We start from the raw sequence: 21908 nt of genomic DNA on the forward strand, positions 1-21908 counted from the left end.
AAACATTATTTTATATTTTTATAAAAAAATAAAAATAAAAATTCATGCACAAACGGCCAAATATCTTCAAAATATAAAGCCAATATGTTTTCAAACTTTTGCCGACGATGGATTACGTCATAATAAGACTTATTACATCATCTTTTATTGGAAAAGTATAATATTTTCATGAGTTTCACCATTCAAATCAATGGATATTCACATTTGTGAGGGGGTGGAGTTATAGTTACGGATTCGACAAAATTTAATAATTTAAATTTAAATCATATATTTATTTTTAAAATTTATTTAATATGTATGGAATAACCTGTTTAAAATTGAACAAGGAAAAACAATTATAGGTTTTAAACTTATAAATTAGAGATCATGAATCTACCTCTATCAAATTTATTCTCATATATCTCATCATAAGGACTATCTTAATATAAAATAATATTCTCTTTCATTTCAATTTGTTTATCATATTTTTTTAGATACGAAGTTTAAGAAAGTAGAGAAGAATGAAGACAATAGAATTTCATGGTTTTAAACATGTAATATGAAAGGTTATAATTAAAGAAATGCTAAAAAGAAAAGAGACGCTATTCTATACTAAACAGACTAAAAAATTATAATAAGACAAACAAATTGAAACAGAAAAATAACAAATTGTGAACGACAAAGGAAGTAATTGACAAAAAAGAAAAATTCCTTTCATTCCCCAAATCTATATATTTATTAAACCAAATATGTTACACAAATAAAAACAAAGAAATTACTTAAGTCACAACGTGTCATTTCCTTTTGCAAAATGTAAATACAAAAATCACCATTACAATAAACAAATATATATAAATTTTTATTTAAAAAATTATTACTATTTATAACCTCTAAGGTTTTTATTATTGAGAATTCCTTTGTAAAGAACTTGCCAATTCAAAGGCATAGATTCTAAACTCTCATCATCAAATTTATTTTTGTTTTGAGACCCCAATTCCTCAACTTTATTGGAAAACATAACTTTCTTCTTTGCTTGATTTTTATCTGGTCATACAAATAAAAAAAATTCATCAAATAAATTATTAGAGAAATTAACATGAATAGTCGTCCTTATTAGTCAGAGGTTGCAAAAAGTCTTATATTTCAGAAAATTTATAATATGATTTATTTGAGTCGAAATCCATGAAAAACAATCTTTCTGCTTTCTTAGACTCCAGTTATGAAATAGCATAATGTAGTATTATATGTTTTATTAAGTTGAAGATCTATCAGAAATAATTTCTCTACTTTTTCAAGATAAGGGTGAGACATGTATATGTCTTTTTTCTTAAACCGCACTTATACAATTATACTGATTATATTATTATTATTATTATTATTATTATATTATTATTATTATTATTATTATATATTTCATAAAAACTGATAAAATAGGGACTACGGTTCTGGCGGTTAAGGGCGGTTATATAAAAGAGGGATAGATAATAAAGATTTTCTTTTTTTGAATTACAAAACCAAATAAGAAAAAAAAAATTTAACAACTTTGAATAAAATACTTTGGGTTTAATCTTAACACGTACTAAAATCTCCTTATTTTACGCTAGAACACTATTAAATATATATTTTTAAAATCAAAATTTTCACCAAAAGAAAATACACAATCCGATTTTTTGATAAAGAAAGATTCAAATAATTGGATAAACCCCTTCTGCTTCTCTAATTCCGCATTTAAACTTCAACAATAAAAGCAAATATGAGACTTTTTTTTTGCAAAAAATAGCGTTATAAATCGATCAATAAGACTTTTTACAAAAAGTAACGTTATAAATCGATCCAAATTATAACAGACGATAGAACAGAACAATTTCCGAAAGAGAGAAAGAGTAAAATTACCAATTTGAGTTTCCAATTTGTTGATGAAATCAGAAAGAAGATGTTGATGCACTTTCATAGCAAGGAGAACAACACTTCCAGAAACTGCAAAAACAGCCATAAATGCACATCCCAATGAATTCTCCATTTTCCTCTTGCAAAAAAAAATTATACAATTTTAAATTTTTTGGATATTTTAAGGGAAAAAATTAAAGGAAATTTTCTTGGAAAACTATAAATAAAAACATTTTATTGATAATAATATGTAAGAAGTTCATGGAATTATAATAAGAAGTAGAGAACAATGGAACAGTTAAGTTGTTGTATTTAAAGGGAAAAATTTATTTGGAAATGGGAAAATGAATTGTCAACTGTTTTAATTGTTTTTAAATTTATTTATTTATATATAGTTTTTGAAAATTGTTTTGCAGTTTCTATCGAATGCCATCAGCACATATTTCTGTGGCATTTGACTTTTTTGTTTTGTAACACCAAACAATAAATAGACATTTTATGGATTTTGAATCTATTTTTATCACCTAAAATTTAGTTTTATCCTAGAAAAATCTTGTGTTTTAAACGAAAATATAGTACATCCAAAGATATTTTTAAATTTAAATACTTTAAAAAAATAAATCATAATCATCTTTTACTTTTTGGAAAAAATACTTTTTATTAAATTAAATAGTTTAAAACACATGATTTTTCAAGAGGGTAAAATTATCTAAAACATAAGAAAATTTAACTAAGGTTATTTAATTCACTAAAAAAATTATTTTTCTCAATTTTAAGAAATTTGATTTTTTTTTCCCAAAAATTGATATACCATTCTGAATTATATTTTTCCCAGAGCGTAAAATTATTTTAAAATAAGAAAAAATAATTAAGGGTTGTTAGGTAAAAGTAGAAGAGAGAGAAAAAGTCAGCTACTTATATTTGCAAGTGGTTGGTGTGGCAACTAATTATAGGAATATTAAATCACATTTGTTTGAAGAATGGAATCCACTAATTAAAAACTAATCCATATTACTAGGTACTTATTTTATATATTTCATATGTTCGTATTTTATTTTTAATTTATTTGAATTAGAAAGTCCTTTGCTCATGGTCCTATTTTTTTTATTTTTTTTTTAATTTTTTAAAAAAGAAGAAGTTATTTTAGGGAAACGAGGGAAGCAAGTCATTTAACAAAAAAATCATTGTTCATTTTTATAAAGATGGATACAACAACCAATGCGGGGTGTTGGTAAAATGGTTGAGATTTTTCTATCCTGATCAGTGATTTCGGGTTCGAATTCTTGAGATTGTCCCTAACCAATTGTGTAACTTCCCTTTTAAAAAAATAAATAAATATATATAAAACTAGTTGTGGATAATTACTTTCTATTACTTCAATTAATTATCAGTTCTCTTTTATTTTTCCAGTTCGTCTGTGTGAATTTGTTAAAGTAACTTTTTTGGGTACCCAAATACCAAAAAGAAATAACAAGAATGGGCCATTACATTGATTTGAGGTTAAAAATGTTCTTGAATTATGTGAAAATTGAACCGTTTTATTCTCGTTAAATTCAAAAATCACAAGAAAATAAGAGGAATACTTAGAGAAAAAATGACATCATAATTTAATTTATTTTTTTGGCTTAGATCTTAATTTAAATTTCAATACTGGCAAAACAAAAATAGAAAAAGAAGTACAAGATATATTCAAAATTTTGAAGGTCTATGAATAAAGTATCCCATGCAAAATGATATGAAATTAATAATAATGAACTATTGTGAACATTCACCAACTTATGTACTATTTTTTTTTTAATTTTATAAATGACCAGATAAGGATTATGTGTCCTCTAGTTAAAGGTCAAGCATAGCAATACTATGTTATTAATTATTTTATTGAAAATTCCGTCAATAATTATCTTTTTAAAACTTTAATACATTATGGTTAATTAAGATGGATATTCTATTAATCATATTTAACTACGGGAACTATGATATGATTTTTAGATATAATTCATTCGATATTTTAAGGTCTTTGGTTTCGTAAACTAATTATCATACTAATACCATATCTAATTAAATTAGATATGGCTCATTTTTCTCTCCTTTCGTTTTCGTTTTATTCGATTCAACTTTATTTTTCTACCAATATGGGTTGTGGAGCAGTGGTGAGATTGCTACACCCTTAACTAGAGATTTTGAATTTGAGTCCTGGGTGTGGAGAAAATTCTATTGGAAGCGTCAGGACTCAAATTTAATCGGGGCTCCATTGCAGGCTCTAAACATAGGATGGAAACCAAAACAAAATGTTATTTTTCTAGGAAGTGTGAGCTAGAGGAAATATATATGATTTTTGAGTCGGACAAATCATCAATTCTGAAAAAATAAGGCAAAAAGTTTTAATCTAATTTTTCATCATAGTCATATTATTTCATCTAGATTCATCAAAGACGCGAGAATATGACTCCAACAAAATATCATATTAAATATCAAAATAGTTAGTATTAAATTTTTTAATTTGAATTATTCATTGATTATATATATGTTGTACCAAATTATGCACCACCTTATATCTAACCTCAAACTTTGGTTAACCAAAATTTAAATTTTAGTTCACGATGTTATGTACCCCTATATAAGCTATATTGGTTATTAAGTATTGTGTAATCTCCAAATTATACACTTGTCTTGTACTTCCTCTATTAACTCCCTAGCACGTACCATTGTCCCCTAGGCCCTAACCTCAAGGGTCCCCAACCACCATTTTCTATTAAAAACAAAATAACGCTTGCCTCGGAAAATATACGAGAGATATCGAGTTATCATATTGAAATTAATTTTTTTTGATGTTAATACTATTATTGTATAAGATTATTAAGACATTATATGCATAGTGCTAACAAGAGTATTTACATCATCACTATCAAGTGAGGTTTCCTAAACTTGCTATATTATTAGGACTTTAGATAATTTTACATGTATAAAGCGTTAACATGATATAATTGTGACATTTCTCAAAAAGTCGAAGTCATAATTCTTTATCATAAGTATATATGTAAGTCGAGGTTGAACTAACTATGACTATTGATTTACCATACCGCAAAATACAGAACAAACTTGATCCATAAATTTTTATTTTATTAAAAGAAGATCCATTATTATAATTTTTATAAAAAAAATATATTCATGCACGACGTAAAAAAACTCTTCGTGCTCATTATATCAAAGATTAGCTAGTTACGATTATTATTGAGATTTTTCTAAAGTTATACATGAATTTTGAAAGTTTGTAATGACATATAATCATAACTATTCATTTATAAAGCAAACATAGAGTCATGTAATTTATTAATGCCGTGTTTTAAGATATCCCAACATTTTATGAAATTATTATATTTATTAAAAAATACAATTTAAAAAATCCAAATTATATTTTTTCAACTTCAAATCACACGTAATATCTATACTGATGAAGGTAATCTATATTCCATAAAACTCTTCGAGATACATATAAGTTGACTCGGACACCCCTTTTTCTATTCCTTTTGTTCCCTATTTCCCCGCACCCTTATACGACAAACCTTATTTTTCTCTTCTCCACTATATTTTCACCCCTTCAAAACCACCATTAATATATTTTCTTGGATCAAATAAATTTTTTTTATAAACCAAAAATAGTACATCAAACCAACAAATTCATCAAAATTTTTTTATATAATTCACATAAAAAAAAATTCTCCAGCCATTTTCGGAGAGGGGTAATTTTTCCCATTTTGAAGATCTAATAAATCTTCTTCCCCCACTCCGAAAATATCATCATCCTTATGAAATCAATTTTTTTTGAAAAAAATTAAAATTAAAAACAATTGAAATTGGGCATGACGAGACCAATAATCATACCTTCGCCTCCATTACTGTCTCTGGATAAACGGCAGCCGCTATTATCGAGTCAGGATTCATCTCCGTCGTCGTGCGGCGGCGTCCGCGGCAGCAGCAGCGGTGGGAGCGTTGTTCGGAGAGCGCGATTAGCGGAGGTTGCCGGCGGTACGACGGCGGAATGTGCGGCGGTGGCGTGTTGTTGTCCTTGCGGGATTGCGAATTTGTTGGTTCTAGCGGTGTATAAAGTTCCTGCCGGACTTTGTAGAAAGGCTTTGAGGAAAAATCGCCGGAATCGGTTGATGAAAAAGGGGCTTTTGCCGGCGTCAGGAAGTGGACATTGTAGCTGTGATGAAATGGAGCTTCATGCTTACCAGATTTCTAGTCCGATTGCGGTGGTCGGAGGCGCCGGAAACCTAGCAACCGATAAGGATGCTTTGGAGCTGGAGAAGGAAATGTGGGAAAAGTTTTATGGTACTGGGTTCTGGAGAAGCCCATCTCAACGAAGTGAAATGTAACGGTAATTTTTCCGATTAATTTACACACATCTCGACTAATTTATAAAATGCGTTAACTCTACCTATCAAAAATCGAAATAAGATTTCACATTCACATTTTGATACATTGATTTATCATAACAATAAATACACGATTTTCAAACCAAATCTATGATGAATCTCGGAAAACAAAGTAAAAATACAACATCCTTACCCTATACTGTAAAGCGCTTCCTAACAAAGGTGACTTCGTACCTAAGGGGGCTCGAACCCAAGACCTCTTGGTTAAGGATCAATGAGTACTTACCGCTCTACCACAACCCTTAACCCTATTGGTTCCTTTACCCTATACAAAAAAGTCTTTCGTAAATACATGTGAATTCCTCTTTGTAGTTTTTCATTTCACCAAGCTTGTAAAATGATTTAATTTCATGAACTCAATAATATTTGGTATTTCGTCATACTTGTCATGAAATTTTAGGTAATTTTTTTTTTTATTGATCCAAGTTTTCGTGGATGAAGTTATTAAGTGTTATTTGTGTTGATAGAAAATAATAAATATCTCGTAAAATTAATCGAGGTGAAAGATCATGATTATAATCAATTGTGTATGTTGTTGTAATTTTCAGGCTTGGGATGAATTAATGTGTATAGGTGGTTGAATGAAGAAGAGGGAGAAATTGTTCTATTTTCTTTTTTTCTCTTTTTCACTCTCTTTGTAATTAAAAACTATTTAACTCTTGTATCCACCAAGGAATCTTTGTATTATATTCTTCAATTTCTTTGTCATATTTTCATTTCAAGAATCAAAATCAAGTGTATTGTTCAATTCCAATTTTGTTTTGATTTTTGATATTTTGTTTCATGGGTGTTTGGCTATGTAAATAAACAAAAAAAAAAATTACTTTATGTGAAATTTTCACATTAGAGTTGTGTTTGGTCATATTTTTTGTGATAAGTATATTATAAAAAATTCTCAGAGGCGGATCCTAAACTTTCGAGTAGTTGTGAATCTTCTTGAAGGAAAGGAGTACCTTTGGAAGTACAAGCATGAATGGTTCATGATTATAATCCGTTCGTATTGTAAGTAAGGTATTGAGTTAAGTTTTACCAAGTACATAATCTTAAATAGGCGGTTGGAGATCAATAAACTGAAGAAGATGAGAATGACATCAACTCGTCAAATCATCAATGCCCTTGAATTCATAAAATTTAAATCTTATTAGTATTACTATTGAAATTTAAAACAATTTGAAGAAAGAGGATTACACTTTGGATTGAAGGAGAAAAACATATTTTGTTTTATTAAATTATATAGTAGTTTTTATAAATTTACCGGTTCGACTTACACACACAAAAAAAAAAGCTCCTTGTTACAATAACATATTGAGTGTGATTCCACTAGTAGAGTTTGGGAAGAATAAGGTGTACATAAACCTTACTCCTACTTTGTGCGAGATAAAGAAATTATTTCTGATAAACCTTCTACTTAAAAATTTACCCCTTTTTGAAATATTTTATTTCCTTCAAGATTAAATTCAAATTCAAATTCAAATTCTAATGAAATTTGAAAATCTAAAGACAAAAGACACTGATTTTTAAATAAAACAAAAAATATTTCAGAAGTAAATAAATAATATATATGGTCAACAGGACCTAATTAAGACTGAAGAGAGTTAAATCATTTCATCTCATCCCTTTTATAGTTTTTTTTCTTTTAATAAAACAACCACTATGTGTAATCATGACTCTTGAGTACAAAAGGTAACACTTTGCTTTGCTACTAACATAATATTTCATTTATTCATAGTTATCGCCTTCGTTCACTATTATAACTATTATAATTGTAATCCACCATTATACGTGCCAACAACAATCGTCATCTTCAGTCACAACTTACAAACTAAAACAACCACTATGTTTGGTGTGGTAGTAAATATGTAATCATGACTCTTGAGTACAAAAGCAACACTCTGCTTTGCTACTAACATAATATTTCATTTATTCATAGTTATCGCCTTCGTTCACTATTATAACTATTATAATTGTAATCCACCATTATACGTGTCAACAACAATCGTCATCTTCAGTCACAACTTACAAACTAAAACAACCACTATGTTTGGTGTGGTAGTAAATATGTAATCATGACTCTTGAGTACAAAAACAACACTTTGCTTTGCTACTAACATAATATTTCATTTATTCATTGTTATCGTCTCCGTTCACTATTATAAGTACTGTAATTGTAATTCACCATTATACATGCCAACAACAATAATCATCTTCAGTCACAAGTCACAACTTACAAACCATCATCATTATCAATTACTTACTATAATCAATTATTACTATCGTAACTCACCACCATCAGTCACCATGTTATATATCGTCAATCACTTTCTTTATTCACCACCATATTATATATCATCAACTTCTTTATGCTTCTACATATCTTATACTAAATGGTCCATATCCCCCAAATTAAAGAAAACTCCAAAAAGGATCTAGTGCTTTAAACCTACCTTTTCATTAGAAAAATGATAAATGACAAAATATAATTAAATCTAGTAAACCTATGATGGTAAAGATACTGTTCTTTTCCACTAAAATGAAAGTACAATAATTGTATTTGAGGGTCCAAACCTGCTGTTTGTCATTGGTGTAAATTATTTGGTATTCATCAGTCCCTATCAATACTTGCACATGTTGCATCCAGGTGACTTTCAGAATCTAGTAACTTTTACTGAGCTTTTTCCCCCCACCCCACCCCACCCCACCCCAAAAGGATAAAAATCCCACTTGAGATTGGACACCACCGACTCGACCTATACTAAACTAATTTAAATTCACATCAAATAAAAATCTATCAAAGGATAAACATACTTTCTATCGAGAAATTTTCCGAACTTGATATGTATTTTTAATTAATAATGCAGGAATTTTGACTATCTCATTGCATGATAGGAAGGAGCTAAAGGAGCATGCATTATGGGGTTTGAATGAATTTTTATTGACAGAAAATTATAATGTATATTAAACGGATCTAGAGTGTTATCTGACGTTTATGTGAACCCAATAAGTTTATTTTTAAAATGCAGTATTCATATTAAAATATATCAAATATTTATAAAAACTTGATTGTAAATTCAGTTATTATTATATATTAGTTATTATTATAGAAACTTATAAATTTTAAATCTTAAATTTGTTTTACGTATAAATTAGATCAAATATTTTGCATCTAAGTACATAATAAATGAATTCCAGAATTCAGATATCATCATTGGACACACCCATTAATGAGACTAATTATTAATTCTACCTGTTTTCAAATGGCTCTAATCAACAAGTGTTCATTCAACTCGTTAGTCACATAGACGTACATACAAAAGGACTTGGAAATGATACTACAATGGACTATTTCATTTTAATTTTTTGAGAAAGTTACAAGTATTCAATTATTCATCCTTCATTTCTTTATATATATATATATATATATATATAGTAATCATCAAATATTTAGATTAATAATCCTTTTTGATTTTTTTTATCTGATATCTAATATTCATTCTAGGGTCTAATTAATAAGCTCATGTTTTTAAGGGTAACACTATTCCCATTTGACTATATCTTCTCTGTACTATTTCATTTTAATTTTTTGAGAAAGTTACAAGTATTCAATTATTCATCCTTCATTTCTTTATATATATATATAGTAATCATCAAATATTTAGATTAATAATCCTTTTTGATTTTTTTTATCTGATATCTAATATTCATTCTAGGGTCTAATTAATAAGCTCATGTTTTTAACTTTTTGATAGATATATTTTCTAGCATCATTTATATATGGCCCATTTTGATACTAATCATTTAATTTTAAAATAGGTTTCATTTTTTTTTTTCTTTCAACTCATTTTGCTTTATCACTTTTGGCAATATTGAATTCAACCCCCTAATACTAACTTTTTGAATTTTTTTCCACGTATACCGGGAAAGTTCAAACTACATAAGGGGACATTCGATGTATACACCAAATAGATCATACATGGGATATATACGAGTTTAAGGTGGGACCATAAAATTTAATTTACGTGAATTGAATATCGAGAAGAGCTCATATCAAAAACTTGAGTTGTTTAGAGGAAGATTTGAGCTAATGTCCATTGTAATTTGCCGTTGAATAGCTTCGAAGCTCAAAATGTAAAAATTTGACCTACTGCAAATGTGAATCACATCGAGTGAATAATATATCGAAAAACTTGAAATATCGAGAGGGGCTCGTATCTAAATTTTGGGATTATTTAGAGGAGATTTGAGTTGATTAGTTTAGGGGAAAATCAGCTCATTAAGGAAGATGAACAGTTGAAATATATAAATATTATATAACAATATATACATCTCTGACACATAATTTTACATTATATGTACATAATTATACATTATTTTAATAACAATATACATCACAATTCACATAAATGCAACCATTTTCGTTGTTTTTATTTTTGGGAAAATTTTCAAAATGTCAATATTTTAGCATTTATTAGGATTCCTTAGTCACATCTTTAATATTTATTAAAAGTGTCAATATTTTAGTTTGTTATATATATGATTTATGTATTTCTTAATTTTTTTAATTTGAAAGAATACAATTATTTAATAACAGAAGGGAGAAAATCAAGGGAGAAAATATTTCAAAAAATAAAATAAATATCACTTAATTTTCTCATCAGTTACATCTTTAAAGAAAACTCAAATGTGTGCCTTTTTCACAATGTATTTTTGTTTTCCAGAATTTTGTAACCTTTTTTAAATTGTATTCATTCCAATATGTATATTATTTGTATTCATTATAGTTTTCATATTGTATTTTGTATAATGAAACTTGTATTTTTTTTAATTAATTTGTATTCTTTCCAGTAGTAATGCCAAATGAATCTATAGTTCTTTGAAAAACGTATTTGTATTCATGTATTTTTTCACCGTGTATTTATTTTTTTCTTCAAAATCTTGTATCCTTTCTTAAGTCGTATTCATTCCAATATGTATTTTATTTGTGTTTGTATTCATTCTAGTTTTTATGTAGTATTTTGTATAATAATATATAAAATACAAAAAACAGTATGATGAAAAAGTGAGAATGAAATATAAAACTGAAAAGGAATAAGTGAATATTTGTTGTAATCATTCTTAAATAAAATACAGAACTAGTTGGCATACCTTTAGAATGAATACAAATTAGGAACAATACCATATTTATAAACTATGCAACATGATTTTTGAATGAATACAAATATTAATAGTTTACATACGATTTTGAATACAAATTGAGAAAGGATACAAAATTCTAAAAAAAAATTATAAAAACAAACCAATAGGAAGTTGTTCTTCTTATAAATAAAATACATATCTAGTTGACATACCTTTGTGATAAATTCAATTTAGGAACAAATACAAGATTCATAAACTATGCAACATGAGATTTTGAATGAATACATATATTAATAGCATACATACAGATTTGAATATTAATTGAGAAAGGGTACAAAATTCTAAAAAAAACTATAAATACAAAACAAACTAATAGGAAATTGTTCTTCCTCAACTTGGTCTTTAACAAATTTTTCGAAATCTTCAGCACCCAATTTTGGAAATCAGAAGATACTTGGTGACAATGTATTTACCTTTATCCGTGGGTGAAAAATATTTTAAAGGAATTGTGAGATTTCTTGAACAAATTGGAGGAAAGTAGAAGAGGTGATTTTCACAAGAAAAGGAGAGAGCGATGGTGAAAAACTCTAGAGAGAGAAAAGAAGAATTTAGGGTAAAAAACTAGAAAGAGGGGAAAGTGGGTAATGGGAGTTTTTTTTTTCTTCTTTTTCACGTATAGGGGAGTAAAATTAGTTGAATGTGGGGATTGATTTGAGAAATAAAAGGAAAGAAAATCAATTATATTAGGATACATTTTATTTGCTAAAATATTGATATATTGACATTTTCAATAATTAATTTAAAGTGTAGATGTTTTTAATAATTATGTTAGAAAGTTTGACTAGTTTGCTAATTTTCCCTTTATTTTTTTTTGACGGCGATACATTTACATAAGAATCCCACCAAACATTCCCATATGGTTGGAAGCCAAATTCTAAAAGCCCAACTCCTATGATAATGAGATATTTTAAACTTATTCATCAAAATTTTTCCTTTTGGATGAAAAGCCCATCAGAGGGCCCAATATATATGTGGGTAATTCAGTGTGAAACAGAAGTTTCTGGGCCAACTTTTAGGCCCAGGACCTGATACTTTTAAGAGAAATTTTCAGAAATAGTAAACATAATTGACTTAATAAAACTCTACAAATATAATTTCGATAATTGCGTTTCATAACTATAGTTCCTTTTACTATGAAGGTTGCGGCTATATATCTCTACCAGTTTGTATATTTCGCTTGTAAATATACAAATAGAGTAATTATATAAAAATTATGTATTTATATATTTCGAAATTTTTCAGAACTTTGTATATATATTTTTCACTTGCCAATATACAAACAAGGTAATTCATTATGAATTCATAAATCGTATACAAATAGATAGAGTAAGCATATACAAAATTCTGAATTTGTACAATCTAGAACCGAATTTTACAAATTCTGAATTTATACAAATCGGCGAATCATACAAATCATACAAATTAGGCTAAAAATAAGATATGGCGAAACTATTGATGCGAATTAGAATTTCCCTAAACAATAGTTATATTATTTAATATGGTTTAAAAACATTTGATATTTTGCACAAATTTTCTTACTTTTAAATGAGTTTAGGTTTTCTTGAAAAATCTAACTAACATGATTTTTAATTCTTTGTGTTATTTAATTTTTATTTTTATTTACTTGTGAGTTCATCATATATAATTGCAATGTCAATGAATGAAAAATCAACAATACCAATTAAAAGACATTTTTTTTTTTAATTTCATTTCATATAATGCTAAACACATTGAAATGAAAAATATTGAAATCATAGATATGATTAGCAAGACCTAGTTGGTCAAACATCGAAACTTGATGAATAATTTTACTTATCCTCTGAAGGTGTCAAATCACTTTCAAGGATTTCAGATGGAGAAACACCACCACACTCCTTTTGTAGCTTTGCCAAAGCTTCAACAAGTTTCTCAACCGCTGCATCCAGGAGCTCTTCGAATTGTTGAAGCTCATGATACTTCATTTCTTCAATTGGAGTTTTTAGCAACCTTTCAATGTTGTAGGCTCCAATTTTTTTTCACAACTAAACTTTACTTTGAGGAAGTAAGAAAATGTGATGTAGAATATTGATATCATAGGTGTATTTATAATGTTAAAAAGCCACATTATTTGGTAAAAATGAAGTCATGTACAATAACTATGTTGCCATACGCAGTAGTAGAATATCTTGGATTTCTTTTTATTTGTTTTAAGTTATTTAGTGCATTTCCACGTCTAGATCTTTGTATAAATTATTTGACCCTCAATTTTTTACCTTCATATTTTTAATTAATTGGTCAACTTTCTTCAATTAAATATATAGGAAAATAAGTATTTATAAAAGTCAAAATATTTTTAAAATCATTTTGACTTTTATTTTGTCGTTTTAAGCAAAATATTCTAATAGATATTAGATATATTTAACATATAATTATAAGTAATAATTATGTCAAGTCTTACTAATTTGAGAAAAAAATATGTATTCAAAACAAATGTTTCATCTTGTCAAATTATTGTCATTCACTACTTAATTATTGATAAGCTCATTATTGCGAATGATTAGTTACCTTGTTGAGTCAAGAAGTTTAACTCATTAATTATCAGACAAAGGACGAATTTAAATGCTAAAAATAAAACATGTGAAATTGTGATGTTTTCATAAAACGGATTTTTTTAGTTGTATATTTTTTATAATTAGTATATTATTATTATTATCTAATGCACCCATACTACCAGAAAGCTAAAGAATTTAATTGGTTGAGTGTTTGCGATATTTATCTAAAGGACTAAGGTATCAATTCCCTCTTAATACAAATTTTCCTTCCTCTTTTAAGGGTACGCTTATATACTAAAAAAATTTAATCCGCCTCTAAATTCATATTGACACAAAGGAAGAAACATATTTTTCCTTCATCAAAATATTTCCTTTTGAATGAAAAACCCATTTCAAAGCCTAATATAGATGTGGGTAATTTAGTGTGGAACAAATTTGTTTTTTGGCCAACTTTTAGGCCCAATACATAAAACTTTAACCAAAAAAAAACTTAGAAACAACCAAAAGGGAATATTTATTTTTTGGAATTTATATCAGTTCAATTAAGTACTAAACATATTGTTTGTATCTAATTTGTACCTGTCATAGATGTTATTAACATATATATTCTTAGTGGGTTCAATTACCTAAAAGAAAAGATGAAGAGAGTGAGGGAAACGAATTAAACATTAAAAACAAAGAAATACCTTGAAATTTCAGCATTATCATTCTGAGAAACTGAGAAGAAGATAAATAGAGTTTTGAAGGATCATCACAGAAAGGTAAAGTGGCATGAAAGCCACGTATAGTGATGTGGTGATGGTTTGGCAACCACGTGGGGAAGAGGCGGATCTAGGATTTGGAGGTCGTGGATGTCACATCATTCAAGTAAGATTAAAGGATTGGTTGCTTTAATTTTGGGTTACAATTTGGATTATTGATCTTTTTTATTTTTATAAACAAATCGATCAAATATGCATGTTAGCAATATTTTCTTATAGATATTTTGAAATTAGAGATAACTAAACAATTCAATATTTATTTCCTTTTTGGAATTAGATATCTTATTCGCTGAAACTTTGAGAAAAAAAAAATTCACATTAAAATTTGAGCTTGTATAAACCATCTAATAGTATTAACATAATATATTCATATTCCATTGACTTTATGTATTGTTGGAGATATGTAGTAGGGAAAGAAAAAAAATTATAGTTTCAGCCTAGTCATCTTACTTAGCAAGAACGTCAGTGAAGATCGAAAGAATCTTTAAATTAAAAAAAATACTCTAATAATAATATTCATTATTGGGATTTTTAAAACTTATATTTTATAAAAACTACTATTTAAATATATTCTTAATAATATTTATTTGACGTTCATAATTCAGTACTCATTAATTGATAAAAAATAAACATGTAACAGTCATATCAAGAGATTATAATCAGTGCAAGAGAAAGTAAAAAAAAAACTACTCCCTCCGTCTCATTTTATGTGAGGTAGTTTGATTCGAACCCACGTTGATTGTGTGGCAAACTGTCACCTTCTCCAATTGAGTTGTTCCGCATTTTCAATTATTGAGTGGCAAAAGTAATTTATATTGAATTATTATACATATATATACAACGTTTTTTCCGAGGTCACTGGGTGCCATGACACCCCCACCTGTCCACGTAGATTCGGCCCTGACATGGGGTAAAATAAAATTAGGGTAAATTATGTAACTACAATGACGAAAATATCCTCTATTAATTGGTAAGCAAGCATGTTGATATTTTCTTTTGGATGAAAAGCTCATTAGAGGGCCCAATATATATGTGGGTAATTCAGTGTAAAACAATTTTTTCTGGGCCAACTTTTAGGCCCAAGTTCTTTGAGGTATATTTTTAAGTGAAATTTTCAGAAATAGTAAACATAATAGACTTAATAAAACTCTATAAATATAGTTTCGATAATTGCGTTCTATAGCTATAGTTCCTTTTGCTATGGAGGTTGCGCCTGTATATTTCTATTCGTTTGTATATTTCGCTTATGAATATACAAATAGGGTAAGTATATAAAAATTATGTATTAATATATTTTGAAATATTTTAGAACTTTGTATATACATTTTTCACTTGTCAATATACAAATAGGGTAATTCATTATGAATTCATAAATCGTATACAAATAGATAGAGTAAGCATATACAAAATTCTGAATTTGTACAATCCAGAATTGAATTCTACAAATTTTGAATTGATACAAATCGGCGAATCATACAAATCAGGCTAAAAACAAGATATGGCGAAACTATAGATGCGAATTAGAATTTCCCTAAACAATAGTTATATCATTTAATATGGTTTAAATATTTGCTATTCTGCACAATTTTTCTTACTTTTAAATGAGTTTAGGTTTTCTTGAAAAAGCTAACTAACATGATTTTTAATTCTCTGTGTTATTTAGTTATTGTTTTTTATTACTTGTGAATTCAACACATATAATTACAATGTCAATGAATGAAAAATCATCACATACCAATTAAAAGACATATTTTTTTTAATTTCATTTCAAATAATGATAAATATACAAAAATGAAAAATATTGAAATCATAGATATGATTAGCAAGACCTAGTTGGTCAAACATCGAAATTTGATGAATAATTTTACTTATCCTCTGAAGGAGTCAAATCACTTCCAAGGATTTCAGATGGAAAAACACCAAAGCTTTAACAAGTTTTTCATCTGCTGCATCCAGGAGCTCTTTGAATTGTTGAAGCTCATGATACTTCATTTCTTCAATTGGAGTTTTTAGCAACCCTTCAATGTTGGTAGGCTCCATTTTGTTTTCCACAACTAAACTTTACTTTAAGGAAGTAAGAAAATGTGTAATGTAGAATATTGATATCATAGGTGTATTTATAATGTTAAAAAGCCACATTATTTGGTAAAAATGAAGTCATGTACAATAATTATGTTGCCATACGCGGTAGTAGAATATCTTGGATTCCTTTAAAAAATTATGTATAGTAATTTAGTGCATTTCCACGTCTAGATCTTTGTATAAATTATTTGACCTCAATTTTTTACCTTCATATTTTTAATTAATTGGTCAGCCTTCTTCAATTAAATATATAGGAAAATAAGTATTTATAAAAGTCAAAATATTTTTAAAATCATTTTGACTTTTATTTTGTCATTTTAAGCAAAATATTGTAACAGATATTAGATATATTTAACATATAATTATAAGTAATAATTATGTCAATCTTACTAATTTGAAAAATCAATTTATATTCAAAACAAATGTTTCATCTTGTCAAATTAATGTCATTCACTACTTAATTACTGATAAGTTCATTATTGTGAATGATTACTTACCTTGTTGGGTCAAGAAGTTTAACTCAGTAATCATCAGACACAAGGACGAATTTAAATGCTAAAAAAGTACATGTGAATTCGTGATGTTTACATAAAACAGATTTTTTTAGGTGTATATTTTTTTTTATAATTAGTATATTATTATCTAATTCCACCCATACTACAAGAAAACTCAAGAATTTAATTGATTGAGTGTTTGCGATATTTATCTAAAGGACTAAGGTATCAATTCACTCTTAATACATGGGAAAATTAGCAATTAAGTCATAATACTTAACATAATTAGTCAAAATAACAACACTTTAAAATATTTATTTAAAATGGCAGAATGACAATATTTTTATAAAATAATATGTATTCAGATTTTAGTATTTTAAATTAATTTTATTTCTGGAAAGAGTCCTATATTAGACCAAATTATATATCAATAACCGTTTAAAGTGAAAAAAATAAATTAAACCAGTACCATTAACCTATTTTCATCACCATTCAGTTTCTTCCCCAACTTTCACGTTTCTTCCCCACCTTTCACGTTTCAAGTTTATCTTTTTTCAAAGTGCTAAATTGTTGTTCATCAAGAAATTTTCTTTATTGTTAAAAAAAATCTCTTTAATAATTCAAACAGATTTCTCGGTTGACAAGGTAATTTTCATTATCAATTTTTTTATTTGATGTTTAAATCACTGATTCTATACATTACGGATTTCCAGTCGAATTTTCCAATTTTTATGTGATTTTGTTAAAATATTAATCATATATTTATTATTTTCAATTTTTTTCATTTTTTTTTTTGTGATTTTCTTTTAATTTTTCAGATTTTGTAGATTCTAGAAATTCATATATATGTTTATTTTGTTTGATATTTAATACATTTTAAAATTTGATAATATCGAAATTTGTTTTTAGGGTTTTAGATTTTGGGGAAAGCATTTGATTGTCACAATGACTGATTCAATCAGAATTACTAGAGGTATACCAAATAATATTCAAAATTTTAGGGATATTCCCTCATTTGATTTGTGTATTATCCAAGGGTTGCATTGCATTTCAATCTCAATTAGTATACCAACATGTTTGTATTTCCTTCTTAATTTGTATTCATCCTAACTGTATGCTAACAATTTTGTATTTTATTGGGTATTCATTATGTATTTCAATCTCAATTTATATGTGAACAAGTTTGTATTTCTCTTTTGTTTTGTATTCAACCTAATTGTATACCAACAAGTTTTGTATTTTATGTGCCTACTTTAACTTTGAAAGTCACTTTGTATTTCTAATGAAGAGAGTATTTAATTTCTTTTGTATTAACAACTTTATATTCAATCTCACTTTGTATTTATAACTTTGTATTGTCATCTCACTTTTGTATTCATATATTGTTGTATTCAACATATAGTTCATGATTGATTAGTTACATTGACTTAATGGGATACAAATTATTGTATGCATTCAAACAGAAAAAACATCTACTAAACTAAAAAAATAAAATCATTTCATTCGTTATACATCATAATTTGGATACAAAACATCCAAAAAAAGCTATAAATCTCAATGCATACAAAGATTTCACCGATTCAATCAGGAAAAAAAACAACACTCTTGTACTCGACATATACGAATATCTCATCCAAACAAATAAAAAAATTGAAAAAAATACCTAATTGTTTTTCGATTGTTCACTGGATGCGACAAATTTATAGTTGTCAATTTTGAAAATTTTTGTTTCAAAAATATGTCGTATTCAACTTGAAGAAGTTTTGAAAGTTATCAGATGAATGATTCGGAAGACAAACTAAATTATTTTCATTTTTTTTTATGTTCTTAAGAAGAAAGCAAAAAAACGCTCGACGGAAAGATGACTATTTATGCTCTTTTCAAAACGTAATTGATTTGTATTTAAAATCTTTTTTACCTTTTTTTGAATTTTTTTGTTCCATGATTTTCTCTGTTCTGTTATTAATTATTTGTATTCTTTAAAATCAATCAAAATAAAATAAATACATAACTAATCCCTTAATAAACTAAAATAATGACATTTTTAATGAATAATGAAAATATTGCTAAGGAATCCCACTAAAAGCTAAAATATTGTTGTTTTGAAAATTTTCCCATACAAAATTTCCTTCTTCTTTTAGGGGTACGCTTATGTACTAAATTTATTAAAAATGTCAATATTTTAGTTTGTTATGTATCTAATTCACATTGTTTTTATTTGTTCTAATTGAAAGAATACAATTATTTAATAATAGAAAGGAGAAATTTAGGGGAGAGAAATTTATAAGTTTTTCCTACTATTTTTTTTATATAACAAATATTTGAATTTTGACTATTATTAAAATTTGAACGTTTAAATGATTTTCAACCATGGTAAAATTAGAAATATATAGGGAATTTTTTTAAAATGTCAATATTTTAGCATTAAATAGGACCCTTTAGCCACACTTTCAATATTTATTAAAAATGTCAATATTTTATTTTGTTATGTATCTAATTCACATTGTTTTTATTTCTTCTAATTGAAAGAATACAATTATTTAATAATAGGAAGGAGAAATTTAGGGGAGAGAATATTTTTAAAATATCACTTAAAATACTCATCAGTTACAAATTCAATATTTTATAAAAGAAACATATCACTTAATATCTCTCATCTTTATAAAAAATAAAATCTAAAAAAAAATCCCCAAAAAAACAAATCCTCTGTCTTCTTCATCATTCTCGCATGAATTTGATGGTGGCAGCAATGGAAAATCAAAAGGTTAAGCTAATGTGTAGCTATGGTGGAAAAATTCAGCTTCGTCCTCACGATCATCAACTATCCTATATTGGCAGAGAATGCGATACCAAAATCCTCTTTGTTGAAGTGAATTCGATTAAATTTGCATTTTTTTCTATTTGACAAGAAGATTTTGAAAATGGGATAATTTCGTTGACAAACAACTTTGGAGAAGGAATTTTCAATTGGAAGTTCGATATAATCGGTGAAATACAATCGATCAAGTATTCGTTAACTGTTGAATCATTAATTTGTTTGGAAGTTTTGACATGAACGTTTTTTCATTTTCTTGGGTAATTATAATTTTTTTGGATGACGAGGTAGAGTTTTTTACAAATGCACAAGTGAATACAGATTTGGATTTGGATTTGGAGAAAAATAATATAAAAAAAAGAGAAACATAGCAGACGAAGAAGATAGAGAGAGTCAAAGAAAGAAGGTTGCAAAAATTATATTTATACCAGAATTGTATTCATATTAATTTTTGTTTGTCAATTGTTTTTCTTTTACTCAACATTTATATTTTTATTATGAATATTGTATTTCTTTTTTAGTTTGTAGTCCTCTCAATACGTATGCCAAATGGATTGTATTTCTTAAGTATAAATATATCATATTTCTTTTCACATTAAATTTGTATTTTTTTTAGAATATGACATCCTTCCTCAACTGATTGTATTATTTCCACTTTGTATGCTACTTTTTCCAGAATCTTGTATCCTTTCTTAAATCGTATTCATATGTAATGATTGGATTATATTGAGATACAATCACTAATATTTTTGTAATACAAATAATAGAAAAATATATTTGGCAGATATGTAATACAATTTTATTCACTGAGATACGATTTTTAGTTTTTACTATGAAAGTAAAATATCAATTTTAATTTGAATGGTAAAGTGAGCACATAATATACAAAAGTTGTTGGGATACAATTATGATGAAAACATAGTAAAAAAGAAATACACGCTTGTTGTCATTGAAATTGATATTAAAACACAAAAATGAGCACAATAAATACTAACTACAATTGAAATACAAAAATGTCTTTGTTAGATTATCATTATAATGAATGCAAAAATTAAAAAGAAATACAAACTTGTCTGTATACAATGTGAGAGTTAAATACAAATTGATCACAGTAAATTTTTTACCTCAATATGATATTCAATTTTAATTTGAATGATAAAATGAGCATATAAAATACAAAAGATGCATACCTTAATCAAAGGATTGTTATGAATATCTTTAGAAATATATTTTCCAATTTTTTTTAAAAAAAATACCAAAAATAACCGGAGGGAGTTGAAAAATGGAAAATAATTGGAAGAGGTAAATTTGAGAGAGAGAATATATATTTTTAAAAAATATGAGAGAGAGTTGAAAAATGTGTAATTAAGGTGAGACAAAATAGGAAGTAAATTAGGATACACAATATTTTCTAAAATAATGACATTTTTACTAATATTTATAAAGTATGGAGGTTTTTACTAATTAAGTTAGATTTTTTGACTAGTTTGCTAATTTTCCCTTTTTTTAATCCACCTCTAAATTCAGATTGACACAAAAGAAAGAAACATATTTTCTTTTGGATGAAAAGCCCATTAGAAGGCCTAATATATGTGTGGGTAATTCAGTGTAGGACAAATTTTTTTGGGCCAACTTTTAAGCCCAGGACTTGTAGAGGTATAATTTTAAGAGAAATTTTCAGAAATAGTAAGCATAATAGACTTAATAAAACTCTATAAATATTGTTTCGA

At 26.9% G+C, this 21908-nt stretch overlaps 2 protein-coding genes across 2 annotated transcripts in view; one reads left to right on the plus strand and one right to left on the minus strand.

Annotated features, from left to right (window-relative positions):
- The window catches only part of LOC125807103 (tropinone reductase 1), a 177143-nt gene that overhangs the window by 144251 nt on the left and 10984 nt on the right, over window positions 1–21908 (minus strand). The window lies entirely within an intron of this gene.
- On the plus strand, window positions 5554–7083 carry LOC125807125 (uncharacterized). The gene is made up of 2 exons (XM_049486896.1): window positions 5554–6244; window positions 6851–7083. Exon 1 carries the CDS (start codon window positions 5727–5729, stop codon window positions 6240–6242), a length of 516 nt encoding a protein of 171 aa, XP_049342853.1. The 5' UTR covers window positions 5554–5726; the 3' UTR covers window positions 6243–6244; window positions 6851–7083.

Source organism: Solanum verrucosum, unplaced genomic scaffold (assembly GCF_900185275.1).
Source record: "Solanum verrucosum unplaced genomic scaffold, falcon-dt-bn FXZP01000196.1, whole genome shotgun sequence".
In the NCBI taxonomy this organism is placed as follows: domain Eukaryota; kingdom Viridiplantae; phylum Streptophyta; class Magnoliopsida; order Solanales; family Solanaceae; genus Solanum; species Solanum verrucosum.

Bases quoted from the DNA above. Each gene is read 5' to 3' on its own strand.
- LOC125807125 (XM_049486896.1), top strand. From the start codon at position 5,727: ATGACGAGACCAATAATCATACCTTCGCCTCCATTACTGTCTCTGGAT.